Source organism: Labrus mixtus, chromosome 15, assembly GCF_963584025.1.
Source record: "Labrus mixtus chromosome 15, fLabMix1.1, whole genome shotgun sequence".
In the NCBI taxonomy this organism is placed as follows: Eukaryota; Metazoa; Chordata; class Actinopteri; order Labriformes; family Labridae; genus Labrus; species Labrus mixtus.
This window is the reverse complement of record NC_083626.1, coordinates 21,664,553-21,688,030: the sequence shown is the minus strand read 5'-3', so window position 1 is coordinate 21,688,030 and position 23,478 is coordinate 21,664,553. Positions and strand designations below refer to the sequence as shown.

Here is a 23,478-nt window from a genome sequence, read left to right as displayed (position 1 = left end):
GTAAGTCTTGTTAAATGACTCTTAAGTAGGAATGGAAATGAAAATCAACATGTTTTTAAGAAGTGTCTAAAAACCATAATAATATTCCTATCTCCTTAAAAAAACAACATCATTATAAATCAATCCATTGAAGGAATATCTGATGGATATCTTTTCATCGAGCACAAACAGCTAACTTTAACTGATTCAAACTTTACAGTTTGAAGAAGTGCTGATTTCCATATTATTTCCATAACTTCAACAACAACATTCAATTTGTGCAACCTACGAAATGGTGATCTTTAATCCATAATCAACAAATCAGTCATGAATGAAACTCTCCTCTTCTGGTTCACAGTCATGCACATAGGATCACACATCCATCTTGTCTCCTCTGAAGCACCAACACATCCAGTGCAGAATGTTGATGAGGCTGTCAGTGTAATGTTAAAGACAGAAAGACGTCTTGTAGTCGTTTTTTCTTCATTGATCTGAATAAGTCTCTATCTGCATATGTGATATGAGTGGATCTTTCTTCATTCAGGCTGAACCCGATCTCTCGCCACTGAGCGTGCTGTGGTTTCTCCTGCACGTCATAAACAGGGTAAGCAGTTCAGATAACACACGCATGGACACAATTTTCAGGCGAAACCGCGTTCAATCAGCCCACCCATCGGATGAAGGAAGCTGAGACGTGGGCAAATGCTGAGTCATGGTCACTTTGAGCCACCAGTGCTTTTTTATCTGACTGCTTTTAATTCGGCTGGAAGCAGCTACCAATAGGATCAGAATGTAGGAATCCCAGTATGGATTTCTGATGAATTTAAGAGCTTGATGAAGAAACTAATCAATCAACAACAAAAGATAAATGATCATTTGGATACTTCTCCAAAGCATAAAGTTCCAAAATGATGTTTGCAGTGTCTTTAACATAAATATTTACAAATTTTATCATCATGCATAAAACCAAAATATCTTTGGGTTAGAGACTGGACGGAAAAAAAAAAAAAACAACAACAACAACAACAACAACACATCTGAGTCATTCAAATGGACCCTTTTGATTATTTTGGACCAAACAAAACATCCTTTGCTGATTTCTGACTGAGACTGCAGTTTTTCCATTAAGAATCGACGTCCTTGCACCATGACATACCACAGTGAGCTTCACTGCTATCGAGTCAATCAAGGCAACACTACGTTATCTGTCTCTGAACATGCCCATGAGGAACACACCCTCTAGTGTCCAAAGTGATGACCTGAAGCTGCTATGTTCACAGGAACATCCAGCGACCTCCTAAACACACATAGAACAGCTCTTTCTGGTATTTGACCATTAACACCAGTATCTTGAACATGGATTTTGCATGCTTGGACTCCATTTTGAATAGCCCAAAACATCATATGACATACTTCAGGTTGAGCCGCAAGCTACATGCTACAAGCTACACGATGATGATTCAGAGCAGGCAGACACTGACATGTTTTGATGACACTGCATGAAAGGCTCCAGGTAACACTGACATCATTCATTCTGTCCATAGAAGAAGAAGAAGGAGAAGAGTCTCACATGAGTAGAAAACAGGAAATGATGTCGAATAAACCTACAAAAATATAACATGTATCGTATTTCACTTGTTCCCTCTTAATACACATGATGACATTCAAACAGAAACTGAGATTCGTTCTATGCTGTACAAAATCTTGTGGATGCTGTTAAGCATTTTTAAACGTTATGAATCTTCCACAGAGGATTGAGTCTTCCCCTGCGTGTGTGTGTGTGTGTGTGTGTGTGTGTGTATGTGTGTGTTCGCCTCCGCACACAGAGAAATGAGACACTCCGGCTGCCCTTCAGACTCTCTGTTCTTACATTGCCTCCTTTTTTCACACCTTGTCAGACACCACTATCTCCCCCTTCTACCGGAGGAGCAGCAGCCTTTAACCCTTTCATTTACACACATTAAAGAGGGTACCAAAAAAACAATAATATATCCCCGCTGTTTCACACATCGTCCCCTCTTTCCTCAGGTGTGACGTGTCAGGAGGTGTCGTCAAACACCGAAAACTGACAATGTAACACAACAAAGATAAAGGTCAGGAGTAAACACAGCATTCCTACATTTGAGCTGTACTGAGAGAGGAACAGATCGGATCTAACTGCGTTACACAAGGTAAAGGTTTGCAGGTGAAACAGGATTTGCTGCGTTTTCTCTACTAGCCCTCTTATTGCCTTCCGGAAACAAAACATAAAAACAACAACAACAACAAGAGAAATCTATTCTGGTTGGCAGATATCAATATCCTCTCATTTTAAACCACAAAAACAACAATAAGAAGAACACTCTTGTCTGAAATAAAGAGGATGTCTTTGTTTCCAGTTGAATAAATCACACTTTTTTCTGGCTTCTTATGTGACTGTAACATTTGACAGAATTAGGCTATTGCCTTTTTTAGATGTTTTGTGTTTTAAGAGCAGGAGATAAAAAACAAAAACAAATGACAAAAGCATGTATTTCACTGCATCAAACAAATCCCACACTCTTTGTTAATCCTATCCCAGTAAATATTCACTTCGGCCAAAAAGAACCCGCAATGAAGAGGATTAAAAACGACCCATATAACCAAACTGCCTAAAACTATTCTTTTCTTTCACCTCTGGGTCAAACAATCACTGCTTACCCTTCCTGTGGTTAATAACATTAATCTCATCACTTCTGTTCTTTTTTTAAAAATTTGTGGTTAAAGATAACCACAGATCAAGCCAGTGGTCGCCTGAGTGAAAATTAAATTCCTCAGCAGGGAGATGCCGTTTCGCTGTGATCAAAAACAAACCAACTGGAGCATGGAGACATAAAATGAACATCACCACAGACACACAGGGAGTACTACAGGAAGTTACACAGGACTTTGTGTGGCTTCAGAAATAAAGGCATTGCCTTTAAATGGAGAGGCAGAGTAGTCTGTGACTTAATTGATAGCATTGCTCCTCTCAAGGACACAGAACCAGCTGATAGCACACAAAGACTCAAATGAAAGCACACGCAGAAGAGGAGTTACCTGACATGCTGTACTGAGACTTCAACAAACTTACTCCATATGTTTCTACCTTCAGAGCTACTGACATATTTTTGTACAATAAAAAAAAAAAAAGGAAGCACAACGTCTTGCATCTCCAACACATAAACATGAGAACTTAGTAGCTTAGCTTTATCTGATGTATCCAAATAAAGTGGTCTGGCAAATTTGGACTAACACCAGAGAGTCTCTGATGAAAGAACTAGCAGGATTATAAATCTGACCGGACACTGAATGAACACACTTGAAAAACATTAGCACCAAATACCATGTTATTGGTTGTGCTATTGACACATTTCAGTTTTTATTTTACCTTGTGCAAAAAAACCCTCTATAAATTAGATAGATAGATAGATAGATATAGATAGAGATAGATAGATAGATAGATAGATAGATAGATAGAGATAGAGATAGATAGATAGATAGATAGATAGATAGATAGATAGATAGATAGATAGATAGAGATAGAGATAGAGATAGATAGATAGATAGAGATAGAGATAGAGATAGATAGATAGATAGATAGATAGATAGATAGATAGATAGATAGATATCCTCCTTGAAGAGTGAGGAGAGTCTTCTAATAAATAGCCAGCACTCTTTAACTCCCCCTTTCTCAGTAAAATTGGATTACCCCCCCTGACAATATCATCGTCTCCTCTCTGCAGCCTCGTGTCAGCTCTCTTGGGGGCACCTTGACTGCTGACAGACACGCGCTCCGGCAAAACAGTGAGTTCAGCACCGCGGACAGCTCCACAACACGCTGAGGCGGGCACGAGCGACCTGTCTCTCAAGCGCGACGTCATCATTGCCAAGAAAAGCTGCAGGGTTTTGACGAAAAAGCAATCAGAAGGTAGCCCGTTTGCATTCTATGGGAATAGAGCCTGGCCGGGTGAAACGCGGCACCCACAAAAAACCCCAAAAAAACCCCGCAGACATCGGGCTTCTTGACATTCAAAGTAGATTTGACGAATGATTAAAAGAGAACATGCACCTAATCCCATGTAGAAAGCAGGATGCTCCTCCTCTGTGCTGCTGCTGCTGCTGGTTTGTCAGAGAGGAAAACAATGACGATAGAGATGGCTCCTCGCTGCGCTCTGACAACCAATTACATAACGTCAGAGCTCTCATTAACATTCGCGTCCATTTCACCAAGAAATCCTACAAAAAAATGACCCCAAACACCATCCCACCGTCTTTGCACGCATGAAACCCAACAAATAGACTAAATTGTTATTATTATGACATATATTGAAGGCTGAAGTTCACATCCCTGCTCTTGTTTACCTGGTGGGCTCATGGTAAGGAACATAAAATGGCAATCCTTCCCCAGCCTTGACCACAGTCTCCATTTACTACAGTGCACTTAACATGGCAACACTCTTTGAAGCCATACTGACAATTAATGTGCCTACTTCCGTAAAGATCAATCCACCATATTCACATATTGCACCGCAAATACAACCTGGACACTCAGGTCAAATTTAGAGATCATTACAATCCGAAGGGCAATCGGAGACAGCTGCATAGTAAAATCAACACCCTGCATCATGCTGTCATTTCAACAGAAAGTGAGAACATTAGGTTGACTGTGCAAAATCAAACCGAATGAGTCAAGAAAACAGCTTCTATGGGCGCGCATCCTGTGATAGTAATCCAATATGATGCAAGATTCAGCCTTGGCGTATGCAAACAAGCGAGACAGCATATAAAATGACGCATGCATAATTGAAATCTGCAACATTTCAAGTATTGCGGATAAATCTGCAGTACTTGGTCGGTCTGGCTGCAGAGAAGAGAAATTGGACGTAATCCAACCGATGGGAAATGATGCGATATTCCTTTATCCCCGAGTCGCCTTTTACTGAGAGGATGCTCAGCTTCTCTTCCTATAGTGCAGCAATGTGGCTTCATCTACACGGAGCGGACACACAAACACACACTGACTTACCAGATACACTGCTGCTGCTGCTGCTGCTGCTGCTGCTCAGGTGCACCAATGCCCAACAGTCGCTGCTGCAAATTCTTCAGTATTTCCCCTTGCAGTGACAGACGGTGACCCTGCGTTCTCCGCGAGACTCTGCATCCACTAGATCACGATGCACGCAGCGAGGGGGAGCTCCACGGCACAGGCGCGCGCGTCCAGAGGGGGGGTGGCCCAGCGATTTCCTTTCAATGAACGACAGAATGGTTCTGCAGGAAACAAGTGAGATGAGGAAACATGAGAGCATGACTTGTTAAATTGTCCTTACAACATTTGGTGATACATCTTTAGGCACGATATGTCCAATATGTGTGCCTGCAGGTGTGAGTGTGTCGTTTATTTCTCATTTTTAAGGTTTCACAATCAACTTAATTTTTTGATGCATAATATTTGAATCCATGAAAAGAGTTCTGCATTAAAAAATATTAGACCATTTTGAAAAATACTGCGTTTAAAATGTTGGTAATTAATAATGGGGGAGAGCCCCAAATGTGACTTCCACTTTCCAACAAATAAGAAGAGAGTATGGCGAAAGGGGGCGTCACCGCTTTTTGCTTGTCAATCACGCCCACATTGCCCTACACTGCAGGGGAGGGAGATGAGTGTTTTTGTCCTTTGGCTGCTGAACAGGCTCACTGGTTCTACATCCAATGTTTCAGGTGCAAAAGGAAGGTTTTGTTTCCTTGCTTGTTTGTATGATTGTTTGCAGAATTCATACATTTTTTTAACCTCAGAAACTACGTAATATTACAGAAATATTGCAAACGCTGCAAAGCCATCATAAATGTATCTAAACTACTTGTACATGACGGTGTAAGATTGGATTGTTATGATCTATTGTGACAATTTATGTTCCATCAACAAGGCCTAATTCAAGAAATTCTTGGTCGCTGTCTGTGACTAAATGATTATTTTTCTTTCAAATGATCCTTCCCTTTTTAGTGCACTCTGTGTTAAAGGTCAAACAATGAGGCATACCACATTCGCCTTTAACTCTTTGTTTACTGGTGCAAAGCCTTTTGAAACTCAGTCTGCCAGAGGTATCGTGATCGTTTTCTACATCTGCACTCAAGGAAATGGAATGAAAACACAGAAGTTAGATATCAGTGAACATCTCTGTTAAATCAGGGGAAAGAAGATTCTTGTTTTTGCAGCGTTGGTGCTTTCAGCTCTCTGTGGAGCAAAGCGCCCTGCCAGAGCCACTCAACATCTAAACCTTTAACAGAGAGAGTGAGGGTGACGAAGAGATGAGGTGTTTGTTGTGGGGAGAGGAGGTCGCTGGAGGAGCAAATGGATGCTGGTTTTGGTCTGATTCAGAGGAGAAATAACTATGCTTATGGTCAAACGAAAACAACCATCATACATGATGTGATCACTGGTGTCAGACATTAGAGTCATGCATCAATGCTTTGTTTTACAGTCAGGAACATGCATGACCATTTCCCTTATCCGCTCTGGATTCTACAGCATGACTAACCTGCACAGAACACTGAATAATCACATAATTATGATTTCATTAAATGTATTAGTTTAAACATTAAAGCCCACTTAGAAAACAAGACTGCCAAAATAAAACCAGAGGAGGCCTTTTCTTCTCCCCTTCTTCACTCTCCTTAATAAATCACTTCACCCTTAAAGCCTCCTCCTCTCTGCTGTGGTTATACTGTATACTGTCGAGGGGAATTTAGTCTCCCTTGAAGTGATTATACTCGCTGATTTTTCTGTGCTTATCAAATTCTCTTTTAATTTTCAATATTAAAAATAAATAATTCTCAGGAAGCAGCCTGATCATTTTGGGACTCACATTGTAAGGCCTATGTTTTTTTTTTTTAGGTTTACAAGCTTGCACAAATAGCACTATACATTTAAATTAAAGCACATCAACTCCACATATAAGCTGACTGATTATCTAACAGTTACATGGACATGTGAAATTATGTTTTTTTTTTTTTTTTTACATTTAATGCCCCCCTTTTTTTCAAAACTCAAGGTGATCAGTGACATCTAGTGGCAACCGTCTGTCAGTGCAAAAACACAGAAACGGTGACAAATGTTTGAACATAAGCAAAAACTTAAACTCATTTTAACATCTGATTATGCAGGCTGTTAGTTGTCTCTAAAACAGCGATTTTACATGTCCACACATGTTTTTTGTATGAATTTTATAAGCATATCTTTTAATAATTAAGAGTGCATAACACTGAAATTAGATGGGGGTTTCTTCTGTCAAACAATGTTGTAAAACATCAACAACATTGCCTTCCTTTTACATTGTAATATTTAAGAATTCCAACTTGAAATTGTGATGTTCTTAGGATTTGCCTAAATTAAGAGCAATTATTTCGTTCTGTAGAATTCTTCTGGTTATTTAAAACAAAACAAAACTCACGTTTTTTTAAACAGCATAATGAGTAAAGATATTTTGGGACCTTTTTTGCCTTCATTAGATCGGACAGCTGAAGAGACAGAGGAAATGTTGGGAGGAGAGAATCAGAGATGACATGGAGCAAAGGGCGCGTAGTTGGGCTTGAACCCACGGCCACAGCAATGAGGACTACTGCCTCTGTACATTGCCCGTGTGACATAACCACTGGGCTACCTGGAACCCCAGTAATGATTCTTTTAATATGTCTGATAGTTTCAGTAAATGTGTCTATATCTGCTTTTAAACTAAACACTGTTAGTAACTTTGAATGCAAGTCTTTAAGTTATAATTATCTTTTTTTTCATTGTAGTATTGTAACCTTGAATTGATTGAGTCAGTTAAAAGTATCTTGACTGTTTTTCCAACAGCATTATTATCATATTTTGTAGGTAAAGTGAGATTAGTAGATAAAACATATCTGAATAGAGTGAAGGGCATGAATGGAGCCATGTTAAAGGTATTGTTGTCACCATACCTGAATTTGAAACTTAGATACCATATGAGTAAAAATCAAACAATATTGATGCCACAGTAACAAAAAAATACAAGTCCTACTGTAGGCCCCCAATATTGGGTAACTGGTTGTCTTTTTTCATAACCAACAATTGCAAAGGAGCTCCTGCACACTGCCTGTATTGCTCAAGTAATGTTGATAACCTTAATAGAGACACAATAGTAAATTATTTATTAAAAGTGTACAAAAATAACTAACTAGAAGTTAGCTCTTCTGTGTGAATGATAAGTCATAAATAAATTAAAACACTGTAATTATTACATTTTGGTAATTGTATCATGTACATTGGTTGGAATACACAGAGTTCTAGAACATAAACGACATCATAACGAAGTTCGACATTGAAATATACACCATGACGTGGAGACACCGGTCTTTCTACTCTCAGCTACCAGACAGAAAACAACATCTAAGCACAACTGGTGAACAAAGCTGATTAAAAACAATTCCAAACAACTGGAATGAACAACAGTTGACCTACATCAGACCTGAAACAGGTAAACCATTGTTTGTTTACTCTTTTATATAAAAGAAAAGTTTCTGAGGTCAAGACAGTAAAACTTACACTTACAAAAAGGGGAAGTAAAGAGTGGAGACCCAATGAAATACACAACCTTAGTATCATAATGTATATTTTAACTGAGGTATTCAATTAGCCAAAGGTCAGAAGAGAAGGAACAGCAGGTGACTGCTTGTAACCACCTCTACAATTGATTTGTTTTTTCTGGTTGACATAGCTCTATCTACAATGTAAATAAATATCATATCAAGGCTGGGAATAGTTTGGCTGGCTAATTTTAAGAAGGTACTAACTGTATATAAGCAGCTTTTGGTAGGAGGAAATTAAATGTTTTATTCGCACAAACACTGAAGGAAACCTAAGCATGATCATTTGGACCAGGCCTTTAAATATACTTAGACGTGTTTTTGAGGGAGGAAAATGTTCAAGCTAACTTGGATGGATGTTTTAGTTGGAAAGAAGAAGTAAAGTGTAGACTGTGTGGTAAATGGTAAATGGTAAATGGATTTGAGCTTATATAGCGCTTTTCTAGTCTTCTGACTACTCAAAGCGCTTTTACACCACAGGTCACACCTACACATTCACACACTGATGGCAGAGGTTCTAAGGAAATTGAACATCAGAAGTAACTAATACCATTCATACGCATTCATATACCGCTGCCGAAGCAGTGGGAGCAATTTGGGGTTAAGCGTCTTGCCCAAGTACACATCGGACATGTTGCTGTAGGAGCTGGGGACCGAACCCTCCGATTGAGAGACGCGACTCTGCTGAGTCACATCCGCCCCTGTGAGAATGTATGTGAGGTATTATGTATTGGACTTTCAAAAACAGACCTTTAAAGAGGGTCTCAGATGCTCCTTTGACAATTTTATATCTAGATTTCTGACGATGAAGCCTTACTAACAGTTGTAATTATCTGCCAAATATCCGTAGACGTTTTTAAATAAATTCTATCTTGCTCTTTGGACTATTTTTCACTTAATTTGAAGATAATGTGTTGAGATAACGGGGATACCATATTCACTTCATCAAATCATTTGATCACTGATCAAATGTGTCAAACGTGACACTGAAGAGACTGTAGCTGTGAAAGTCTTAAAGAAAAAAAATTCAAATCACAGCGACCTAAGGGAGGTGAGCTACAATTATGATCACAATTCAATAGGCATGTAAAGATTAATCGTGAGGCAGTTAAAAATCGATTCAAAGGTGTCAAGGTTCACATCGATACTCTGAAAAAGGAATCGCAGTTATTTAATTCATTTTCTATATCGTGCCAGATCACAACTGAAGTCATAAGGATACCTTTCCTATAGAACAGGTCTATACCTTGTCCTTTTATTAAACAAACTAAATAGCCTAATGTCATTTATCTTATTTACACGACGGCATGTCATTTCTGTCTCTACATGGTAGCGCGTTTACAATTGTCCTCTGGTCTCTGTAACGCGCACAGTGGAGTTTAGCCCCTCGGAAGTCGGAAGTCGGCGTCACACCCGAGTTAACTGCGTTCCAGTTGCAAGTCAGAAAAGCAACATGGACGCATCCAGCAGTACCTTTGTTTTGTTAGGTAATGCTGCATTCATGTGCTGCTTGGGTGATTTGAAGATTCCAATTTGGGAAGTCGTTCTTCCGACTTCAGTGTGTTCACTTGATTTCAGTTCGGAAAGTCGGGAACAGCACAAAAAGTGTTGATGCTAGGAAAAAGATCGGTGAAAAGTTGCTGTTTAAAGTGATAATTGAGCAAAACGTTGGAAAAACTGGAACGCAGCATAAGCTGTAACTGTTGAGTTTAATAGTAGCTTCGTCCTCTTTTTGTGTAATTAAATCAATCACACCGATGTTATCGTGCAAGTTCTCTCTGTGGAGGTGTTTTCATGTTGTTTTCGGTCAGAAAACTATCACGTAGTGTGTTGTTATCGCCTGGTAATAGCTAAAAAAACAAAAGGTACTCCTGGAGGCGTCCATGTTGCTTTTCCAACTTGCAACTGGAACGCAGTTAACTCAAATTTCCGACTTCCGTGTTCCGTGTTCCGAGGTCAGAACTCGGAATTTCCGACATCCAAGGTCTGAGATACCTGGGAAGTTGGAACTCTGAATTTTCTGAACTTCTGACTTCCGACTTCCGAGTCGGAAGTCTCGGAAGTCGGAAATTCCGAGTCGGAACTCGGAGCTCGGAAGTCTTAAATTCCGATTCCCGAGGTTATTCCGCGTTTACTTACCTCGGAAGTCGGAAATTCCAAGTTCCTAGGTTATGCCGTGTTTTTTCCCCCAAAAAATTTGGAGGTTATGCCGAGTCCGAGTCTTCCCAGATATGTCGCAAGTTGGAAATTCTGTGTTCCGACTTCCCAGATATCTCGGAACTAGGAAGTCGGAAATTCCGAGTTCCGAATTCCGACTTCTGACCTCAGAACTCAGAAGTCGGATATTCCGAGTTCGGACTTCCGAGAAAGTCGGAAAGTCGGAAATTCTGAGTTCCGACTTCTCCGATATGCCGGAAGTCGGAACTCAGAATTTCCGACTTCTCCGATATGTCGGAAGTCGGAAATTCTGAGTTCCCGACTTCCCAGGTATCTCGGAACTCGGAAGTCTTAAATCCCGATTCTTGAGGTTATTCCACGTTTATTTACCTCAGAAAAAACCCTTTATAGGCCTATGTGCGGGTATTTGAAGATTAACCGAGGTAACCAGCAGTTGTAAGCAGCCAAACTAAAATGTGACCAGGATGCTGACATCATAAATGAATATGTAATGGATTTGAAGAAATGCCACTGTTCAGGTGGCGCATTCCTGTAAGGCAGGACATAGGGGAATAGGTGTTAATTTTGTTTTAGTGAGATCAAATCCAGCTCTGCGCGATCATGAACATGGATTATATTTTCTTTATTTTGTATTTTTCTTAGGTGGCTGGGATGTAGTGCTCACTCATACAATCAAATTTGCCGCAGTAGATATAAAATGTGACTTGGAATCAGTTAAATTATAACCTTAATAGATATTTTGTATTTTCCAATAAATGTAAATACCAAGAGATTCCAACCTACATTTAAGAAAAAAAATCCAGTACCATGACAGCTGGACCTGTTTGAAGTCTGTGTATAAATTCAAAAATGAACATCACTCAAGAAAAAGATTACTGGTAATTGAATTAATATTGATGAAAAAGTAAAAAAAATGTGCAAAATACTGATTTGTATTTTTATGTACCCCAAACCTAAATAAAAATAATTGTGTTAGGGTAACATAAATGTTTCAATCCACGTTTCAATAATTATTTTAATTCCATATGGTATTTCACTCTTGGTGTCACGGGGTCATGACAGTTTTATTTTGAAGGATTCAAACAGGAAGTGTAACCATCACTACTGCAACCGGAAGACCAGCGAGCCGTGACTTAACGTTCCCCGAAAGAGAAGAGTTATCAAATCATACAGTAAGTGATGACTGGGTGGAAATTATAATAAACGAATTTGACTATTCACGCTGTTAAGAAATGAAGCTCATCGGCTAGTTTGTTGCTTTAAAATCGTGTTAGAAACGGCGACATGTACCTGCGCAGCTAACGGTAACGGAAGCTTTATTTATACAGCAGTCTGCTTTAAATACACGAGCAAATGCCTGTCAACTAAAAGACATTGCGTCGAATTGCAACACAACCAGCTTTCTAACATGTCGTGTGTCTGACACTTTCCTATTTTACAGCTAATCTGAAAGAAAACTGAGTGCTAATTCTCCTTTTTTTTCTTCCGTGTTCCTACAGACTTATCGCCCATTAAGGGAGGGCGGCGATACCATGTGGTAGTCACATGAACGACGAGGATGAGGCATAAACAACAAGGGAGAGCCGCTGCACAGTGTCTACCATAGGAAGGGGGGTCTGCTGCTTGTAAAGGCCCCTGCACATGCAGCCCCCTGTGTCCCCCCTTTACTGAACATATGCAATGAACAACAACACCACCACTCAGCCCCCTGCCATCATAGATGGGGATGTGGCAGTCGGCTATGTGTTGGTGCCATTTTTCCTCATCACCATTGTCGGAATAGCTGCAGCTGTGGTGAGTAGCTAGATGGATTGGTTTGCATAACACGACCTTCACAAAGTTAGAAACACGCTTTAACCATATACTCCTCTTCACTTTGTCTGTTTTAGGTCATGTATATACGTAAGAAAAGAAGGTGAGACATTACATCTGCATTCATTTTAAACGACACTTTTGTGATAAACTTGTTTTTTTTATTAATCCAATGGTTGTTTTCCTTTCATTTTGTCTCTCAGAGTTGACAGACTGCGGCATCAGCTGCTGCCAGTTTACACATATGATCCTTCAGAGGAACTAAATGAGGCTGAACAAGAGATATTGTGGAGAGAAGAGGATACGCGGGTATGATGCACCATTAGTTTGCACAACGAATTAAAGCGTAGAAGTTTTGTGTCCTCTGGGAAAAGTTGTGGTTTAATTACACCGTTATCTTATGAAAGGTATGCATTCTAAATGGAGAGGTTTGGTTTAAACGTGTCAGAGTGAGCACGTCTTCATTAAAACGTAACGTCAGCTGCTGTCTTGTTTTCACATAATGTGTAGTTTTTTTTTCCGATGCGGTTTTGCTTGGTTATGTCAGTCACTCTAACGGCAAAGCTGTTCCTCAATTGTTCATCCACTTCCTCCCTCAAGTACAGTAGAGTAAAAGTAGCATTTCTATACTACAAAGGTTGCACTACTTGTTTTAACAGCAATCCTCAAATGACTCAGAGTGACAGTCCGTGGCTTGTTTCAGTTTGAAACAACATAACTGAAACTACGTAAAGATTGGCCTTTTACCATTTCTTGGTATATTTTAAAAATAGAAAACAAATAAATGTATTCTTCCTGATGAATAATCATTTCATATAAAGATCACTCAGACGAAAATGTCTTTCCTGCTCATCTGATACTTGTCTTTGTACAAAGACTCCAGTTGAGAAATACCCAGAACATAAAATGTGTATTCATTGCTACAATAAATTAAATTATTGGACTGGTTGTTTTCAGTGAAAAACAACAAAACACACACACCAAGCCATGAGCAACACTAGGTGGCATCATTGTCCAATGACAAAATTGTCCATCAAGTTTAATGGGAAAATGGACAGTTCTGCATTGGTTTAAGAGGCTAGTTCTATGTCCTTAAAGGACCATTTTACCCAAATCAAGAAAACATGATCTTACTTATTTCTGCTGGATTTCCACTTTCTACAAGATTATTTTAGTTAGTTATCCTTTTTTTTTTTTTTTAAGTTATGATTTGGGCCTTTTTCCCTTGATCGGATTGGACAACTGAAGAGAGACAGGTTGTTGGGAGGAGAGAGTGGGCCATGACATGCAGCAAAAGAGCTGAGGTCAGATTCGAACCCACAGGCAACTGTGATCAGGACTATAGCCTCCGTACAAGGGAGATAATTGCTAGACCATCTGGCACCCCTAGTAAGTTATCCTTGAGATGACCACCACTTATCTCATGAGGAGAAATTGAACTGGATTTTATTTTTGGTGCTAAAAAACCTCTATTGCACCATTTTCTTTCCCCGGCATCCATATTCTAGAAGAAATACACAGAATCAGCTGTCAACAGCAGTCATGGGGAGAACTTTTTGATAATGTAATTACAAAGATACTATTTACACTTAGGATCATCCTGAAGAACCAAGACTCAGTGTAATGAAATATATTTTAGACTATGCATGTTTAACACAAAAGTGGAACATCTTTGTAGCTTGATATTTCTGTGGTCAAGAAGAATCTCTTTGAATGTGTCATTTCAATGAACTGATCCCTTGTCATAGTTGTAACAGTTTTCCATGTTCAGAATACTTTGTGTATGCCTTTAAAGAGGACCAGGTACCCTAAACTCGCACTTGCCGTTTTATGTCCCCAGGTTGTGCAAGGTTGGGCCAGAAGTTACCAACAGCGACGGCCTCTTCTGACCAAAGACGTCAATGCATGATGGTAGTAAGCCATGGCATACAACATATTCACTGGGGAAATGACCTGCAGCCACAGAAATCATCTTTAAAATCATGCACAACATGGATTTTTTTTCTGTGCTACAATTTGCCTTAAGCAGATTGACAACAGATTGCATTTTTTGTGTACAAACAGAGTGACTGTTAATTTGTGTGGTTGATATGCAATCTGTGTGTCTTAACGGATGCAGTACCTTTAATGTATTTATTTTGATATTATTTATTAAAACGTTGTACTGAGGTATGCAGTGGCAAGACGTGGACTTTCTGTATAGAGATACAGGTTCCTGTGGGTTTACATTTAAAATGTTGTTCTGAAAGGCATGTTGCAATGAGACGCAATGGGTCCTTGTTGGAAACAGAATGAAGGAGTGTGATTGGGGTAGAGTAAGGCTGTTCTGCACTTCTTAAAATGTGTCATTCTGCTGTGTGTTTGTGGCTGGATGTTGCCTGGATAGATTTGTGTGTTTGCTGGTTATTAAAAACAAACTTGACCTATCTGATTAAATTAGGTTCAACAGTCACATTTATTGACATGAAAGATAGCAATAAGACTCAAGTCTCCTATTGATAAAGATTGAAATACTCATTAAAGTAAGGGTGGAGTGGTACATTCAGTTTCATGTCAAATGATATGATTGAACTTTTGGTTTTAGTTTACTCTCAGAATCTAACTATCTACGCCACAATCCAAATCTCTTTGTGGTTTTGCCAAATCCTGTGACTCATGAATGGCATGAAAAGCATGATATGGAAGTAAATAACACCAACGTCCTCTCATCCTAAAAATGGGATGTGACTAGTGCCCCAAAAATGTCCTGTCTTCAAGGCATGGCACCAGCAGATTTACCTCCAGCCGGAGATGAATGCCATAGGTCTGACTGTATCAAGCACTCAGGAAATGTTGCTTTTTTAGTTTCTTCTTGAATTGTAACCTTTGTAAACCTTAGTTTGCCTTGCAATGGTGAATGTAAACTCAATACAGTACAACTGTTCTTAAATGGGAACATGTATTGACTATGAATATGAATTTATTGGACTGATAATGCCGACTGATGTCAGGCTTGACTTCAGATTGAGCTTTTACACGGATATTTTCTGTCATCTGCTCTTTACATGAAAATATGTTTCCTCATATTTCCTCCTCATTTTCTATGCACTGTACTTCTCTTCAAGGTTTGTTGCAAATGAAACTGTTTAAGAATCCAATCATTTGACATTGATTTGCACTGGATAAACACTGGTATACTTTTCATGGGCTTTGATTTCAGGTTGCACTTAGAAAAACATCAAACTACTGATGAAAATGTGTGGTAGGCAGCACTGTATCTCCTCTAGACTGTTCTTTTTTTGCTTTGAGAATGAAACGGCTGATATAAACACTGAACGTGTAAATAAAGAAATGTGACTTTGCCTTTGTGTGTGGCGTTTGGAGCATCTCTAGACTCGTCCCAATTCAGTGAAGGACAATCTCAATGAATATCATATCCTCCTTTATGTTTTGATGAAACTTTATTTTAATGTTTCCAACTATGAAAAGTCATGTCAACATTCCCCTTTAGCTGGACTAGAGAATAAAGAAAGAAAAACTGATACTGAACATTTTCAAGAGTGGATGATGGTCATTTATAACCTACATAAAATTGTATCCCTCACTGGCCATTAAAAAGTACCCTTAGAAGTATTAGAGCAATGTTTAGCCTTTACACTGAGCACACTGCAGTAATTTAGTGGTTTTAGAGAAAGCAAACAATTTTGACAAATGCACAACCATTGGACAGAAGGAGGGACGGTGTGTTAACATTTTCTGTACAAGCTAAATCTTGGAGCATCCGCACGGTTTTCAAGAAACTTTAAGTTTGTAAAAAAAAAAAAAAAAAAAACTCCAAAATGAACACTTGCAGTTGTTGCTTTATGTTAGTATTCAAACATACCTTCAGAAATTACTTGAAGAAGATTGACAAAGGAAATTCTCTTTATTGACCATATCTGATACAAATTGTTGTAGGGCACCATAGAAATATAGACATTGTACATTTATATACGGTGTACATTAAAAAGAATGATCCCATCCTGTTGAGTTTACAGTATATAAATGAATGGATGTAACATGTTGGTATGGTAACTGACAGATATTGTCAACTGACAGAGTAGTTTGATGATGCTGGGGAAAGACGTGATGTGACCATTGGATGAGTATGGCGAGGGTGGCTGTGTGTGTTGTATTGCCAAAGACACGTTGGCCAACAGAAGAAGTTAAATGGAAAGAGCGCCCAGTCTTTAACAAACACACAACATTTGTCCATGAAAATCTGAACCAACATTTCAGTGCACCAGAAGAATTTAAAAACACACCTGCTAATCTACCACAGTCAGCGAACACATGTTGTCAAGCTGACAGGTCTCCCTGACTTGCTTCACACATTAAAATAAAAAAAAACCTGTCTGACAGCTCTGGTTATGAACGAGCCGAAGCTGTGCTGCACATGAACAGAGTAGATTTCTTCAAATCAACTCGTAACAGTCAGGCTTCAAAAGAAAAAAAAAAAATACACAAACTCTGTAATAACGACACCTTTCCAACTCATGCCAGAGGTTACATTTAAAAACATCAGAAAAACCAGTTAAATGCAATCATAATATGGTAAGTAAGCTGTCGAGTGAGGTATGAGATACCAGGCCTTGTATCGCCTGCTTGCAGTTTTCCGGGTTTCGTAACTGAGGTTGTTGTAGCAGCTTAGGTGTGTGAAAAAACCCAGTTAAGTGGACTGTGACGGCGGGTTCCCTGACACTTGGAAATACACAAACAACGTTTTATCCTGTAGCGGACAGCATACAAACAACACACATCTTCAAGACTAAGAAAGTATATAACTGTACTAAGTGATGACAGACGGACCAAGCTAGGTGAAGCAGCGAGAGCTAGATGGAATGAAAAATAACACACAGCCCTGTCGGATAGAAGTGCCACCAACTATCCTCGATTACAATCAAACTCCTCGTTTGACCGATTGCGATTTGCCTGGCGAGTGATTACGTGAGTGCTTGGAAAAAAAAAAAAGGAAGGACCCATGTGAAGACAAAGACGCAAATGTAACAGCTATTGTAAAAGCTCCCTGAAGAAACGACACTGATGCTCTCAGCCTAGAACTCTGCCGACCGTATCCTTAAAAACACACGTATACCAAAAAATGTTTATTATATATCATGAAAAAGCAGCACACTCATGTTTTTTTTAAAATGGTATGTAACCCGGAGGAACAAAAACAGTAAGTCTATTCTGATTACTAATGTTACACTTTACATCTCCCCTCCACACGGCAAGACCTGTGCAGGACGTTTGAAGTCCACAATCTGAGCTGATCTACCAAGGAAGAAGGTGGTTAACATGACTCTACTAATGAGGAAAGGGGGCGGAGAAAAAACAGTTATGCAGTTAAGAAATGGGAAAAACACTTCTACTATCAGTTACCTATTCTCGTCCTACACACTGAAGCTCAACTCCATCTAAAATACGATGCAAAAGGAGAGGTTAACCACTTCACACGAACACACGAGGAACAAAAAAAAAAAAAAAACAGCAAGTTATCGGTAAAAATTCACCTTTGTCCAGTACAAAACATGGAGAGAAAAATCTATACGCCCTACCATCTCAGATGCGGGTACAACGAATAAGTAACATTAAGCAGAGGAAATGTCCTAAAGAACCTTCTTTATGGGAAAGAACAGAAAACGTCCAGGCTCCTTCGAGCACACTATTTGTCCAGTATAAAAGACTCTGTGATAACATGACATGTAGAGAAAAGGGCTGATACCTTTCCATGTAATTCTTAGATCTATGCTTGAGCAAGGTCCATCGTTCTATCCAGTGCGGTTGCATGATATTTGTACTGTGTTAACCCTTCTTTTTGGCGGGAAAAAAAGACGGGCTCTGTCATGAACAGTGGTCATGTGGTGGCACTGGTGTCGCAGATACAGCCCAGTTCTGGTTAACAGTAAGTCAGTATGTTGAGTGAGGTAGCATGCGTTGTTTGAATTACTGGTCCTCTTCTTCTTCTTCCTCCTCCTCTGCAGATGATTCCTGGGATGCCTTTTCTTCCTTCTCCTGTGACAAGACGGAAAGAAGAAAAGAGAAAGAAAAAAAAAAGAAAAGAAAAATCAGCCGGGATTTGGCTACACCCATGAGGAAAATATGCCATCAACAATGGCTGCCTGTGATTCATGTCTCAACGTGACTGGTTTTGCTTTAAAACCCCAAGTACCAACATGAAGAAGAAGAAGAAAAAAAAAATCAATGTTATTATAAATCTCTTTGATACACCACTGTGGCATGAAGAACACCCAGGGGAAGGGTGAGCCATCTGTAGTGAAGTGATTCATAAAAGCAGTGAGTCACAATGAGGCATCCTGCTTTTGCCCCCTCCCCTCCCCTTCCTCATACTCACTATAGAATGAGATGTTCATTCATAAAAATGAGCAGGCTAGCTAAGAGGGTAACTCTGGGTCATTCCTCTCTGTGACTAATTCAATCCAGACTTCTTTCAGAGTACGCCCTAACCACTCATGCACATGACAGAATGTTACTACAAGACCACAATTTCTTCCCAGATTAAAACAAGCATCCTTGACCTGCTGGCGACTCATTTTGTTGGTTCATAAAAAAAAAAAAAGGAAACTAGGCTGTCAGTTTCGCTGGTAGGATATACTGATTCTACAAAGAGGATGCTCTAAATGAACACATGAACCAAAAATAGCTGCGATGACTAAAAAAAATGGCTTGTCTGAGCGGAAGGAGGCAGGGGGAATTAGGGAAATGCAATTTCTCCCTGCAGACAGTCATACCAATCATAATTCAATTTGCAGAGGAACCGTTAAACAAATGTGAACACTGACTGCTCTTGAACGGGCTCTTACCTCCTTCTTAGGTCTTCCCCTGCGTTTTCCACCAGCAGGGGGGGCTGCTGCGGGCTTCTGTATGAGAGAACAGTTCCAAGGTTAGAAAAAAAAAAAAAAAAAAAAAAAAAAGAATGTTGTGAATTTTCAATATCAAATGAGCTCCTCTTTGGCTCATATTTTTGGCTGGAAAAGTCTGTGGTGTAAACAATGCATAGCTCTTCGTGTTACTGCCTGCAGATGGCAGCAGAACCTCCCTGAAGACTGGGATGGAAAGGGGGCATTGGGTTCATTGGCTATTATCTGGAAGGCCGACAGGAACTGCACACAGGGCACTCCAGTTCGCTGGCCACCTGGTCTGAGGCTCAGAGACAGCTGGTGGAACTGCGCAGAGACACAAACCCTCCACAGCTTGGCCCTCGCTGCTAAAACCTATATCATACATGTTTGTGCCTTTCCCTCTCGATGTTTCTCCCTCTCTCTCTCTCACAGTGTTTCCTATACATAGCTGAGGAGAGAGCGCACGGGGGAGCTGGAGGGCTGGGGCGAGGGAGAAAATCAGTTGTTGCTATGGATACGACAGGCAGAGAAGAACTAGGGCTGTGTGCTGGGTGGGGGCGGAGGGGTGCTTAGTGTCAGCTTGGAAACAGTCTTTGCGGCCTCTGCACCTGCACTGCACTGTGCATGACAAGCTGCAGGAAGCTGGAGGACAGGAAGTACACAGAGAGCATCACTCAAAAAAAAAAAAAAAAAAAAAAAAAAAAAGAAGAGAGAAAAAGTAAGGCAGTAAACTGAAGTCTTTACAATGGGAAACACTGGCCCGGTTATTTCTGACACCATGAAAGGAAGCAGCTAAATCGCAACCAGCAGATATATCACAAGTAACAGCAGGACGTCCCTTTAAGAGGATGAGGTTAGCTACCGTTACAAAAATGTTCATCAACTGAGGCGAAGAGGGCTAGAAAGGGGGAAATAACTATAAGAGAGAGCCGAGGGGACAGTGACAGTTGTAGTCAGGCTCAGGGTGCATGGTGACTCAAATGTGCCACCATGAAAAAACACACACACACACACACACACACACACACATACATACATATATATATATATATATATATACCCCCATCTCTGCACACAGCACACTTACTTTGCCCTTGCTGGAGGTCTTGTTTCTGCTGCCCTTTGGACGTCCCCTAGGCCTCTTGGGGGTAGGAGACCCACTTGGTTCCTGAAAATGAATATAGAAGAAAAATCAGCAAGCAAACACACAAAAAGTCTCAATTGTATCACTTTAAACAAGTACTCTTGTTGCATTTACTTTTTTACATAGAAACTACAAGGATCTTATTGTACAATGAGGATTGATACATATCTGCATGCATGCATATTCTTGTTTACTTTTGTCATTTCAAGGTCAGGGAGGCTGACAGGTGTTTAAAGCTGCAGGTAGCCATCAAATGACATGTAAACAAAGCCGGTGTCTCACCAACTCCTTACAGACACATTGCTTTGTTTCAAATCCATTTTAAGAGTGATCACAGTGAGGTGTAGAAAGGGGGCGTCAGAGTTAATTATTTAGGGGATTACCATCAACGCCAACAGGCAAGGCAACCTCAGTATGAAAGCAGACATCTTGTTCATTTGCATATCTGTGGTTGTGAGACGTGCCATGGCCGACTCATCTGATATTGCATGTCTCGAGTGTTTACAACCGCAGCTCGTAGCAACCGAGCAATTCAATCCTTAAACACCCGGCGCTGAGTGACAGCTATACGAGCCATTCTGAGCCTCTACACTATGTCATCCATTACATGGCGAGTAGAAAGGAGCAGAGGTGGCTTTGTGCAGGGAGAAGGGGGGGGGGGGGGGGTTAAGACCAGTTTAAAGGTGTTTGGTTACAGGTTGCTTACAAACCGGTGAGACACAGGAAGTTTATGGCGGACTTCTACATTTACACAGATAAGGGGTGAACAAATGGTCATAGGGGGTTTTCTGCAGCCATATCAAGATGGACGGTGGATTATGGCTCACCACATGGGCATCATAACCCCTGGTATCTACCTGACCATCAACTGGACCAGATGTGGCCTTGTTTTTGTTTGTTACACCCTCCCTTCTCTTAATGCATATACCAACGCCATGCAACACTGACATAACTGTCCCGTAAGGTATAAATATTACTTACGTCAGAAGTGTTCACCTGCGGCTGTTTGCGGGGTCTTCCACGCCCCCTCTTCTCGGTTGCCTCCTTCTCCTTCGGCGAGACTGTCCCCTTGTCGCTCATGTTTGCTTCGCTTTTCAAACCTGCAGGAGATAAATCACACCGGTCAGGCTTATTGCAGGACAAGGCGTCGTGTTCAGTTACACACACACACACACACTCATACACAAACACACTGCACAGAAATCACCAGGGCATTTAAACTCACTGACCGCAACAACAAACCGAACCGGTAACGCGTTTAACTCAATTAATCCGCACTTATTTCCAGCTCTATTTCGGTCTTGTCCACGCTTCCTTAGACCGCCGACGTTACTGCTCAAACAGGGGCTTGATATCAAAACAGATCGGATAATATCTCCGGTTTCTCCAGGCGATCTGAGGTCGAGAAACTCAGTGCAACACGGCTGAACCCGACGCTCCCTTTCCCCGCACCGACCATGTATAGAGGCCCTAGTTGTTGTCTGGCCGGTTAATCGGGCCTGTGCATAAAACTCTCCCATGCCGAATACTCACACACAGCCACACCATGACTTGTATGTACTCGTTGGGATTCGTGGCCTCTACCAGACAGTGCAATAACCCTTTTCCTTTAAAGCGCAGAAAAACGCAGGCGAGCGAGGTAACAGGGTTCGCTCGCGGCATTGAAAGCCCGGGCCACAGCAACAATAGACGGCTTCGCGTTCAGAGCATGCAAGCCTCCCGTCGCCGGAGCTCCAGCGATTGAAATAAAACATACATTTAAAATCGACATTGGCATGCAAAGTTTCTCTATTTTTTTCCTGCACTCACCTCTATCGTTCGGTTATAACCTCTGCTCTAAATTTAAGACGAAATGTTTCCTTTAAGCCTGGCTGGTTGTACCCGGTTAAAAGCCCTGCACCGATCTATAGGCTACAGCTTTTATTCGTCAGACAACACACAGCCCGCCCCTTCCAAATCCCAGCTCATGAAGCGCCGAAATAACACTTATGAATTGGAAAGGAACATCACATATTACATCCAGAGGAAATTCAATTTAAAAATGTCTTACCAGCAACTTGAGCGGCTTCATCCAACGACGGCTTAAATATAACACGTGCGTCTTGTCTCGAGCAGATAAGGGGGAAAAAGGCGCCAGCCAGAAGCAGTTTTGGGGCAATTTAAAGAGCCACCCTCATGGGAGCTGAAGCACTGGAGGGCGGAGATATGATAAATGGGCCACCAACAGCACTGGAGGAGCTCAACAACCCCCTCCTCCTACTCTTTCTCCTTCAGGATCCTTCATATTCCTCAGGTTTGATCCATTCACAGCACGCCCAATTAAAAGTTTCCGAATACACAATCAACAACGAAACTCAGTCTCGTTGATAACATAGGCTATCTATAGGTTTAAACTGCTATGCATTACCATTACCTGCATACCACAGTCTCCACAGTGATGGTGAGTGAACTGTGACCTCCCCCAAAGTAAACAAGCTGCTTTTAAGCACAGAAAGGCATTTCTTGTTATTTCCCTCCTAAAACATGCTATGCTGGGAGAACTACTCAGGTGATTTAGGCTATTTTTAAAAAAAAAACTGCCCCATCAATGAAAGTCATTCATTTAAAATGTAAGATAAAATATGAGATATAGCAAAATACAATTACAATATCCAATCTTAGTGTACTTCATTAACGCTTCATAAGGGTGGAATCACTGGATTATTATGACTGAGTTTATAATTTGCAACTATAGGAATTAAATGATATAGCAGGAACTGCAGTCTACATAAAGCCTACTTAAAGGAAGTTCTACGTTCGACAGTATTAGGCTATTCAAAATAACTTTATAACTCTACAATCTGCAATAGAATAATAATCTTTCAGATAAATAAAGCAGGC

At 40.4% G+C, this 23,478-nt stretch overlaps 3 protein-coding genes across 6 annotated transcripts in view; 1 reads left to right on the top strand and 2 right to left on the bottom strand.

Moving 5' to 3' along the window:
- LOC132989723 (protein kinase C and casein kinase substrate in neurons protein 1-like) overlaps positions 1-5,168 on the bottom strand; it is a 36,161-nt gene extending 30,993 nt beyond the window's left edge. The window contains exon 1 of one of the 3 annotated variants that reach the window (XM_061057505.1): positions 5,006-5,168. The gene's annotated coding sequence lies outside the window, so the exon portion shown is untranslated. Of the gene's footprint in view, positions 1-4,048; positions 4,107-4,827; positions 4,936-5,005 lie in introns of those variants that run through there. The other 2 variants (XM_061057508.1, XM_061057506.1) reach the window with 2 other exon arrangements.
- Positions 5,169-11,833: 6,665 nt separating this feature from the next.
- Positions 11,834-15,914, top strand: smim29 (small integral membrane protein 29). The gene is made up of 5 exons (XM_061057494.1): positions 11,834-11,933; positions 12,261-12,555; positions 12,651-12,676; positions 12,777-12,882; positions 14,414-15,914. Exons 2-5 carry the CDS (start codon positions 12,442-12,444, stop codon positions 14,480-14,482), a joined length of 315 nt encoding a protein of 104 aa, XP_060913477.1. The 5' UTR covers positions 11,834-11,933; positions 12,261-12,441; the 3' UTR covers positions 14,483-15,914.
- A 544-nt stretch (positions 15,915-16,458) lies between these two features.
- hmga1a (high mobility group AT-hook 1a) lies at positions 16,459-22,803 on the bottom strand. 2 transcript variants are annotated; one of them, XM_061057496.1, is made up of 5 exons: positions 22,649-22,803; positions 21,580-21,698; positions 20,542-20,622; positions 19,416-19,472; positions 16,459-18,606 (listed from the first exon to the last, which is right to left on the bottom strand). In XM_061057496.1, the coding sequence occupies exons 2-5, from the start codon at positions 21,676-21,678 to the stop codon at positions 18,538-18,540; spliced, it is 306 nt and encodes a 101-aa protein (XP_060913479.1). In that variant the 5' UTR covers positions 21,679-21,698; positions 22,649-22,803; the 3' UTR covers positions 16,459-18,537. The 2 variants fall into 2 exon arrangements, with proteins under 2 accessions (XP_060913479.1, XP_060913478.1); XM_061057495.1 differs by lacking the exon at positions 22,649-22,803 and adding an exon at positions 22,408-22,563.
- Positions 22,804-23,478: the final 675 nt, after the last annotated feature.

Coding starts and splice junctions, on each gene's coding strand:
- smim29 (XM_061057494.1), top strand. CDS start 12,442: ATGAACAACAACACCACCACTCAGCCCCCTGCCATCATAGATGGGGAT. Junction 12,556..12,650: donor TCGGAATAGCTGCAGCTGTG/GTGAGTAGCTAG, acceptor TGTCTGTTTTAG/GTCATGTATATACGTAAGAA. Junction 12,677..12,776: donor TATATACGTAAGAAAAGAAG/GTGAGACATTAC, acceptor TTTGTCTCTCAG/AGTTGACAGACTGCGGCATC.
- hmga1a (XM_061057496.1), bottom strand. CDS start 21,678: ATGAGCGACAAGGGGACAGTCTCGCCGAAGGAGAAGGAGGCAACCGAG. Junction 20,623..21,579: donor CGCAGGTGAACACTTCTGAC/GTAAGTAATATT, acceptor ATTCATTTTCAG/GAACCAAGTGGGTCTCCTAC. Junction 19,473..20,541: donor AGACCTCCAGCAAGGGCAAA/GTAAGTGTGCTG, acceptor TCTCTCATACAG/AAGCCCGCAGCAGCCCCCCC.